This window comes from Apostichopus japonicus, chromosome 21 (assembly GCF_037975245.1).
Source record: "Apostichopus japonicus isolate 1M-3 chromosome 21, ASM3797524v1, whole genome shotgun sequence".
NCBI lineage: Eukaryota > Metazoa > Echinodermata > Holothuroidea > Aspidochirotida > Stichopodidae > Apostichopus > Apostichopus japonicus.
The window spans coordinates 776,895-786,871 of record NC_092581.1 but is presented as its reverse complement, the minus strand read 5'-3'; the positions used below and the strand labels follow the sequence as shown (position 1 = coordinate 786,871).

Sequence of the window (9,977 nt, the reverse complement as noted above, 5' to 3'; positions counted from 1 at the left end):
GTTTACAGTGGTAGTACAAATTTGTCAACTTTTGGATAAATGGTGTTTAATTTTCATTCAATGGGTGCAAGGGTGTTGTTGTTTTAATATCAAGTTAAAGGAACATGCTTTGGTTGAGTGAGAATTTATGTAAAGCAATGGGTTAACAAAACTTAACATTAAAGCCTGTTCTAGAAGAGCTGATAACATCATCAAGTTAGCCTTTAAAGGAACATACCGGAGGTTTAGCATATTTTAACGGTGAATAGCTTGAACTGGATCAGCAGTGTGTGAGTGTAAAATCTCAAATTAACCTTGTTCTGGTGGACTACGACATTATTGTGTCTAAAATTCAGCCTACATTTTTCATTTAGGTAGATACTGAAGAAGTGACAGATATGAAGTCATGCTGTCGAGGAAGGCAACATTTCTTTTAAAAGTTTATTAATTCTTATTCTCATTTCAATATCTGACAATAACACGGATGGAGAAATGTACTATATCTCAAACCTGCCCATAATCAGAAAGCACGCCAGAATATTAAACTGGAGGGTGGAGTGGAGGCAATAAGTAAGTGTTTACTATTTTGAATACATGTGCTGAAAGTTTCTCCATTTTGTTTATCATTATATTGATGATAACACTAGAGTTTCTGTTAATGGAAAAAAAAATGCCCATTATCTTTGCACTTGTGTAGCAAGTCAGTCAATTTCATAGCAAGATTCGCTCGGGTAAATGGAGCAACAGAGTTCGGAGTGGGTTTAGTGGTACTGGATTTGTGTTTTGGTGGAGTTACAGACAAAATCTAAGAGATGGGGAATCTAGGTCCCACCCCTGGCTGCATCCAAACAGCAAAATACTAAGTAACTAGGTGTTAATTTACACATAAATAACAGGTCTTTAATTGAGATGGAGAATAACACACAATAACTGCAATGTTCCTAAATATTCCACTAAGACCGGCCCCCCCCCCCTCTCCCATCCTCCCAGACCAATTCTCTCCTAGTCTGTAGGGTTTCCAGAAAGATCTGACCTGACCCGGCATTAATTTTGTTACAACCTTTTTCAAGATTTTCCTCTAAATATATTTATATTTATATCTCTGGGATTATAGGAAAAGATTATCACTGCACAGAATAAAGCCTTATATGTCAAAACAAACGTGACACAATGCACATACAATTTAAGGGAAACCCCCCCCCCTCCCCCAAAAAATAATGCACAGTAGCATATGGCAAAACTTATGGCAGGTATAATATTGTTTCCAATACACTAGTAACTGCACAGCTACTTTGATGATGGGTAAAAAGAGCAATTTGCTTTGCGTGAATACTTATTCAGTTCTAGGAAAAAAGGAACGAGCTTGTTATCCTTACAATATTCACCCCAAAAAAATACTTTACACTAAATCTGAGGACGAAGTACATAAACTTGATGTATTCTTTATGTTATGTATTGCCTTATGTATCACTTGAGTGACTCTGAATGGCACAAGCTAGATTGAACCTGACTTGAAGGTAGTAGCTTTATCCCTTTGTGTCCTGTATATTTGTCTTGTTTGTGTCTTGTTTTGTGTTATGTATTGTTTTGAGCAGTACATGGTATGCATTCATTTCAGAGTTGGAGAATATTCCTCACTTGACTCCCAGGGTTTGAAAGGTACAGTTGTACAAGACTGGCTGTGTCCTCTGTGGGCGTGGTGTGTTGGTTATTTTTGCTGTTGTGGTAAGACCCTGTGAGGGCACTAAGTTGTATTCAGGCTTGTTGAGATGCTTGAAGCTTAGCCTGCGAGGCCAACATTTTATATGCAAAAAAACATATATTATTTATTGTCACCACCGGAGTTAATTTGACCAGTAACCGGTTCTGTGTGGATGTATCGTGGCCGCGCCAGTCTGTACCTGGAGAGCGGGAGCAAGTCAAAGCCCAGTGAAGTAAGTCACATTATTTATCCTTGTTAAGAACATGTGGGGACTGATGTTTCAAGGTATTAGAATGTGTTTATTCTATTCATTGCTTATTGAAGAGTCCCTGTTATTGTGGGGGTTTGTATCCTGACCTAGGGAACTTTGGCTCTAGCCTTGGGGATATGTCATTAATACTTAGTAATATGTGTTACAAGATAATGCAATCAGGGATCAGGGATCAAGATAATGCAATCAGGGAGAGGAGAATTGTGTCTTGGGGTATGGCATGATATTTTAGATACCGAGATTATGTTCTAGAATAATCCTGGCCATTGAAGCTGCCCTAGGGGTAGAGATAGTATGCATATAGTAAGTGTTGTATTGGAGCAGTAAGTGGGGGCATTATAGAATTGGGAGCCTTGTGATTATTTAGGACTTGGTGGTGGGTTTATGTTATCATTTATGTTATTATGTGTTATGCATTTTCAATATCCCAAAGGGAAATTCACATCTGCAGGAAGATTCACTGTGGTTAGGGTTCGTATTATAAATTCCCTCTGGATAATTCCAGAGCATGTATAGACAAAATACTAGTTAACGTATTTTGTACCCTGCAGTTCTCGACCATCATCAGCGGAGCAAGAGAGACAAGGGGCGCTGGCCTAAAGAGAAAGTGGCCCAAAAGATGGGAGTTGGTGAAACAGTGACAGCAACCTGAAGCTTACTGAATTTTTGGATTGAAATTGTCATTTGAACTTTAAGTATCATAAGACGTATAAAGAGATCAAGTTTCTTAATTTCTAGAATATCCTAATGTTATAACTCAATCATTCCATAATTTGTGATTTATGTGAAGTGTGTGATTTACGTGAAGGGGTGTTTCAGTTGGTAATTGTATCACTATATTTTTCTGTTCTATACACCCACATGTCCGAGTTCTATATGAACGGGTGTTTCAGTTGGTAATTGTATCACTATATTTTTCTATTCTATACACCCACATGTCCGAGTTCTATATGAACGGGTGTTTCAGTCGGCAATTGTATCAATATATTTTTCTGTTCTATACACCCACATGTCCGAGTTCTTTATGGAGTCAAGTACCTAGCTGTTATCCTCGCCTTAAGTTAGCACTATTCCTGTGTTGGTCAGGGGAACAGTGAATATTACTAAGTGATATTCCATCACGGTTTGGGATACTTCTTTTCGGGAGTGGGGTGGGGATAACAGGGACAAAAATTTTAACAACTGCACTCATTCAATACAAAAAAAGAGCAATTTGCTTTGCTTGAATACATATTCAGTTCTAGGAAAAAGGGAACGAGCTTGTTATCCTTACAATATTCACCAAAAAAAAACAACAACTTTACACTAAATCTGAGGACGAAGGAAATAAACTTGATGTATTCTTTAACGTTCCGAAAATTCCACTCTCCTCAACTCTGTTGTACTCCATCACCTTCGGTAAGACTGAATATTACTAAGTGATATTCCATCATGGTTAGGGATACTTCTTTCAGGGGGTGGGGTGGGGATGGCGGGGACAAAAAATTTAACAACTGCACTCATTCAATACAAAAACTTGGTATCAATTCCATATAAGTTAGGTAACATCTTCTCTTGCGAACTACCATAAAAAGAACATTTTAACCAAATTTAAACATCCCTGATTTTTGCTTGACACTCCTGCTAAACGGGCTCGGGTTTATTTAGCAGCGAAGTAAATCTTTGTATGCAAGACAGACTCATTGGTTAGTTTTGAAATTCATTCCAACTTTCTTTGCACATGACCATATCTGTGACCCACTCGCAAACAATAGTCCTACAACCCATTGCCTCTAGCATACTGCTACCAATAATTTATACAATGCGAGCATCATATCCATCCTGTACTCTCAACATATTTGTATAATAATCAATCACGCAAAGATGGATTAGTAATCAATCACGCAAAGATGCATTAATAATCATCATTGCTTACAGATTTCTCTTTTGTTATACAAACCACAGGGGAAATGAATTCCCCCCCACCAAGATGGGGAATATTTTCACTTTCATTAAATGACGTGTTAACTTTTTCCCCATAAGGTCTGTTCATACCACAGTCTCTTATGCTATTGTCGCGTTACAGGAGCAGACGTCACTTACTCTCTTCGTTGGGATCTGGGTAGGAGTTCAATTTAAGCCCCAATGAATGAGCTGGAGCTTGCGGATTAAACACCAAATGCTTCATCACCTACAGCAGTGGCTAGTTTCACTCAGCATTCTATTAAGCACGAAATGTAGTGTAAGCAAAGAAACTCAAAATTTTCAACATGTTACACGATGTTGCATGTTAGTCGCAATTTAACATTGCATCTGATGATATTAAACACTAACATGCTAGGACAGCCCTTGAACAAAGCAATTAAACTTACATTTAAGTAATTACTATACTCAAATTGACAGTTGAATGATCCATTAAGTAATAGTTTTGTCATCTCACCTTCATTCTGTCATGGATTGCTTCATTAGTCATCTTAATTCCTTGCATACCTTGAAGGTAGCCATCTTTATCAATCATACAGTATCTTTCCTGAAACTTGCCTAACAAACTCCCTTGTTATGGGATCTTAGCATCTATTACGATTAAAACATAATTACAAGATGGCAATCTATGGTACTCATTTCTTCTATGATGGAATGGATCTACAATGAACTTTGACCTTGACCCTTAACAACTGCACAAGTTCTAATTTAAAATTTGTCTCATTATAGTCTACATATTTTGTGGTTTAATGACTTTTTCCAACATACTGACAAGCAGAAAATGGCTACACTTAAACAGCTCAATCTGTCTTGTTTTAAACTTTGTCTCTTCATTCTCTACATATAATGTGGTTTAATGCCCGATTTCAGAGAGCTGTTTGGCAATGATTTGGTGTGAGTTTACAGTATTAAACTACCTATTTTAGCCATGTATATCCTACCATGTAGTCACACAGTGTCTGTATAATATGTCTTCTTTCTCTGTCATTAGGCATTCTTTCTGCTTTTAGTCTTCCCTCAAGCACTAGTAGCAGCCTTGGAATTTTGAACTTCTTTGGCCATTAATTCCTATTTTGATAGAAAACAAACAAAACACACTGTTGATTCTTCATTGTTTCAACTTATTAAATATAGTTTCTGTGATTCAACTAATGACATTCAAATGATTGGAAAATAAAAGTACTAACATGTTATTAAATTGTTTGTTAACAGATGTTGGACTTCTGAAAATGTTTGATTCTTATGCGGTCAAATAAAATGTCCTACACATAGACACACAATATTGCTCAACCAATTGCTGAATACTAGTCGGCATGATAAAAGGGTCTGTGGTAGTATACACCTATTAAATGCCCCAATACACACTAAATCAAAAAGTAATGTGACCCCTTAATCTATTTAGCTCTCACAAGCTAAATGCAACCAATAAGTGGATAGCTGACAAGTTGGCCATTCATAGCACCCTCAATTTTCTATATCATAACCATGCAGATTGCTTGTTTACTATGAGAGACTGAAGTTTTCCTCACTTGTAAACAAACCTCTTTACTCAGCAGAAATCAATTTTTGTATGCTGTTCCAGGGAGGCCTAAGTTGGTCTTAACTTACCTCAACTGACCAAATTTTTGTATCACTTGTACCCTTTTTCATGCTCCTTAACATCCCTGCCAAGAAAAAACCAGACCCTAATTGATAACTTTACAAGAAAGTTGTTCTCCTGTTGCTTTTTCTGAATGAGTACACTTGTGGTAGATTGATGTAAACGCTAATAGGAGTATGCCATCTTAACTAACAATTGAAATTTTTAGACTCCACATTAAACCTCTTTTAATGATTGTTTGAGATGTTGTGACTTACACCTAGGGACGTGGCTAGAGGAGGGTGGGGGTGTGGGGGTGTCTCGCCCCCCCGAACTTGATAAAACTGACGATAGTTGGAAAATTGGAGTGCGACAGTCGGAATTTCCGACTGTCGCACTATAGTTTATCTAGGCTTATTCATATATTCCTGTGATTGTGAATGACCTAAAAATTGAAAAATTTCGGTCAAAATTGGCCTTTAATCAGTCATATTTACTACGTTTTCCTTGTCACTTTCAGAAATTGTATCTCGCGATTCTTATACTCCATCACACAAAAGTTGGTATGATTATGAATACTCCAAAAAAATGCCTAATAGAACTACCGTCATAAGCGTAGGAGCCCAATTTGATTTGGGGGCTGTAATGACTTGCCCGAAAAATATAACCAAAATTTTACACATGTCAATGTGCATATCATATAGGCATGTACCGGTTTTTACATCGCATGCCAATAAAATTCAATCATATGCTGTGTTATTACCCTTCAATTTTGGTTAGAATTATCGGGGAAGTGGATACAATATTAATGGTAATCATAATATCAGTTTAATCATTGAAAAACACATTGCAAATTATCTTTCTTTCAGTAGGTAAAAAACATTTGGTTGGGAGAGGCTAATAACTTTGTGAAGTGAGCGCCAGTGGGGACAAATGTATCGAAAAAAAAGTTCAGAACAGATGTGCAGTTAGTCGCGAAAGATGGGGTTTCTGACTGACACTGACCATATCGTTGGCGAGTAGCGCGGGGGAACAAGGCAGCAGTCAGAATTTTCTGGCTCTATACCCCCCCAATCATCAGGCATTAGCTACGTCCCTGCTTACACCATTTCTGTTTATCTCTGTCTATTGGGTGAATCTTCATATGGTGTCTCACACATGTTGTAGTCTATATGAATAATACAGTACTGAACTTTAAACAAGTGAGTTCCCAATGATTGACATATTCCCTAGTGTGATAAGAGGTCATTCCATCAGCATGACAGGTATCTACTGAATGTCTAAATTGTATTTGGGTCCACACAATGTGTTTTAAGAACAGTCCTTCAGTTTGGTGCTACTTACCCCCTCTGGTGGAAACTTAGTTGGCCTTCTTCCCTCTGAAAATTTGATCTCTCCCAGCATCCAGTAAGCATTAGCACCTAGCTGTGGCCCTAAAATGAAAGAGAAAAATGTATTGTAACTTTGGCACTGCTTTGCAAAGATATTTTGTCAGATTTTGTTGCAAAAAGTACTCAGGAGAGCTGTGTACTAGCTGTAACCAGATCTATAATGAGGGCGCTGTTCAAACAACGTTCCAAAATAGTTGTAGTCGATCATATCGACTAGTTTCACAGTGTAAGTCTTGTCTTGTATCGTTCTATTTGCAGCTATTCAACTGCGTAGACTTCCAATAAATGCTTACAAACAAACTAGTGAATAGGTCACTAGAAAATTGTAAGGATAAAGACTGATTATTGTTTAGAAGAATGGGTACAATCAGAGGCATGGTTGGTAGGCGTGCAACAACCTTTAATCGAGGTAACAGGTTCGCTTTACAGCTGATGCTAACTGCACTGGGGATATTCCTAGCCCTTCTGATTCAGATGTGGCAACTATTTCCTCTTGTAAACCTACTTATACAAGGCTCAGCATGGAAGAGTATGAGAGAGTAGTTAACTCACCAGTTAAAGGACATGAGATATTTTCAACTCAGTCACAACAAACCATGTTCTCAGGCTTAATAATCACCATGTTGGCAAGCTTGATCAAATGGCTCATAATGGCATTAGTAGTGTTTGCAGAATCTACAGGAAACAGGATAGTAAATTTGCAAGTCATATTAAGAGCCTATCACAGTGATAGGATGACTCACAGGGAGACAAGCAATGGATGTGGGGGCCTCCTTATATATCTCTGATATGGAAGAATTTAGTTTGGTTTAGTTAGAGACCCAAGGATCAGGAAGCCTTACAGTAGCTTATTTGAGATCCTATCCGTGTTAGATTGTGGATGAACACCGGCTTATTTCAAGCCTTCTCTTTAGATAAGTGTTCAGAGGATAACGAGGCAGGGGTGTGAATTCGCTCCCATACCTGCTCCCGTGACCGCCATTTAACGTCCCCATCCGACGGACGAGAGTGTATGCCACAGCATCTGACCACTTTCTTAAATACTGGGGTAGGCGAAGGCACCCCATTCAACATCACTGCAGAGCAGCCATGACGAACAAAGTTGTTTTGATGTAGCCAAAAGGTGGCCAGGGAGGTAGGGGGGGCATATGCCCTCCAAAAAAGGTTGTGCCTCCCCAGATGCAATTTGTAGTGTTAAAAAATACTCAAACAAAAACTTTATCTGCCTCAATTAAAACACAAAAGTATTGCACAAACTTAGCCCGGTAATTCTTGAAAATAAAGTTAGTTCAAGTTGCAAATATAGCACCAGATTGGATCTTAGGACCCTTAATTAATAAAACACATCTCAATGGGGAAGGGGACACCCCTCTTCTTTGACCCCTCCCGTAGGATGGCATTCACAAATAAACATTGTGAAATTCATAGAGAAATACATGAACATCAACCAAAGTTGTCTCTGATTGTTTACTTGGTAATACACCAATTGGGTTTATTGTGGTCCAGAAGCCCACAACAAGCCTTATAACACATGATTGTGGTCCACAACGTATAGCCCACAAGCTTTATAACACATGATTGTGGTCCAGAACGTATAGCCCACAAGCCTTATAACACATGATTGTGGTCCACAACGTATAGCCAACAAGCCTTATAACACATGATTGTGGTCCAGAACGTATAGCCCACAAGCCTTATAACACATGATTGTGGTCCAAAACGTATAACCCACAAGCCTTATAACACATCTCCACTTTGAGAGAGCAAGGCAGAAGAGAAGACAATACCTGAGTGATTGTTTCCGGTCTACAGAACTTTATTATATTAAATATACATGATAAAGTTTAGAAATACTTGTAAATACAAAGACACATTTTCCCTCTTCTTGTCACCCAAGGATCAGATGACAAAAGCCATACCACTAACCTTCAGACCAATTATCCTTATTCTCTTATTCCCTTCATCAGAACCATAAGCGTAGGCCCCCAACAAGATATGTCCCTGAAAGATTTGGGCAATATGCTGATATTGTTTTGGGAACTGCAAAAAAAGAAGCTAAACTGCAATAATCTTGTTTCATGAGAGTCAGTACTTCCGTGAAGAACTCAACATGGGGTAATTAGACTAACGTTCTAAGCTTGACCGACTTTAATCTGACATCGATGTTGTGGAGTTTTGAGACAGTTAGCACTCCATGCTTTCCTTCTCTGTCCAAGACGATGTTATATGTAACACTGTTGGCATTCCTTATAATGTAATCGAATTTCAAAGGTGAGGGGGATCTCACCAGTACGCCCTTCCATGTTGGTTACATTGTTTTGGGCAATTGTTACAGCCTCCCCCCCCCCCCCCAATCAAATTGGACTCCTACACCCATGATCATAACTGAAAAGTGGTAGATATCAATACACAAGACATATTAAACCCATCCAAAAACTAAGCAAACTAATTTCAAGACTGATAATACACTGTTATGTGATGCAGTTATTAACACAGTTAGAGTTTAATTTCTCCCTGAAATGTGAACCATTTGGGAAAAGTTCCTAAATGGATCAACTGAAGCTTCTACTTTAAAGGAAGATTCGACAATGAGAGCTGACACATGCGGTGGAAGGTGCTCTGCTGCCAAATGGTCACCTTTCTATCTATAGGTAAGTGGGAGGATAGTCCAACCTGTCAGCTTTCATGTGGAGGGTATGCCATGTCAGTTTATATCTTCTACCTATCCTTTAGCAAGCTTAGAAAGTGATGAATTTTGCGTGTAGGTCCATGCAGACCCAAAATGGTACTTCACCGCCAAATTAAGAGGTAAACAAGTGGATCGAGTCTTCAGAATAGCCAATATTTTTCAATATCCTAAGACAAAAAGCAAGAAAGCAGAGAAACATAAGATTTAGTTAACAGTGACAATGAAATTGTAACATTGAATTGGAACGGCCAATACTTGCACTCAATATCAAATGAAAGCATTGGAAGTGATAAAGGAAACCATTATTTGTCCCCTCCACATCTTTTGAATAACCTATTTTATGAGGTGTCAGCATGAAGGGAATTCCAGAAAGACCAGAAATGGTACACAGATGTGTAGTATGA

At 38.3% G+C, this 9,977-nt stretch overlaps 2 protein-coding genes and 1 long non-coding RNA gene across 9 annotated transcripts in view; 1 reads left to right on the top strand and 2 right to left on the bottom strand.

The window, feature by feature from the left end:
• LOC139962909 (uncharacterized) overlaps positions 1–9,977 on the bottom strand; it is a 47,466-nt gene that overhangs the window by 9,522 nt on the left and 27,967 nt on the right. Inside the window, exons 1-4 of one of the 3 annotated variants that reach the window (XM_071963308.1) lie at positions 8,811–8,945; positions 6,838–6,926; positions 4,856–4,982; positions 4,035–4,152 (exon numbers count right to left, since the gene is read on the bottom strand). In XM_071963308.1, the coding sequence (XP_071819409.1) occupies positions 4,035–4,119 (85 nt within the window). In that variant the 5' untranslated portion in view covers positions 4,120–4,152; positions 4,856–4,982; positions 6,838–6,926; positions 8,811–8,945. Of the gene's footprint in view, positions 1–4,034; positions 4,153–4,855; positions 4,983–5,522; positions 5,579–6,837; positions 6,933–8,810; positions 8,946–9,977 lie in introns of those variants that run through there. The other 2 variants (XM_071963310.1, XM_071963309.1) reach the window with 2 other exon arrangements.
• Positions 1,188–2,954, top strand: LOC139962910 (uncharacterized). Its single transcript, XR_011791393.1, has 2 exons — positions 1,188–1,913; positions 2,504–2,954. It is a non-coding gene; the product is annotated as an uncharacterized lncRNA (long non-coding RNA).
• LOC139962907 (cytochrome b5 reductase 4-like) overlaps positions 6,943–9,977 on the bottom strand; it is a 31,687-nt gene continuing 28,652 nt past the window's right edge. For 3 of the 5 annotated variants that reach the window (XM_071963305.1, XM_071963304.1, XM_071963303.1), the window contains one exon: positions 6,944–9,740. In XM_071963305.1, coding sequence (XP_071819406.1) covers positions 9,686–9,740 — 55 coding nt within the window. In that variant the 3' untranslated portion in view covers positions 6,944–9,685. Of the gene's footprint in view, positions 9,741–9,977 lie in introns of all 5 variants that reach the window. The other 2 variants (XM_071963301.1, XM_071963302.1) reach the window with 1 other exon arrangement.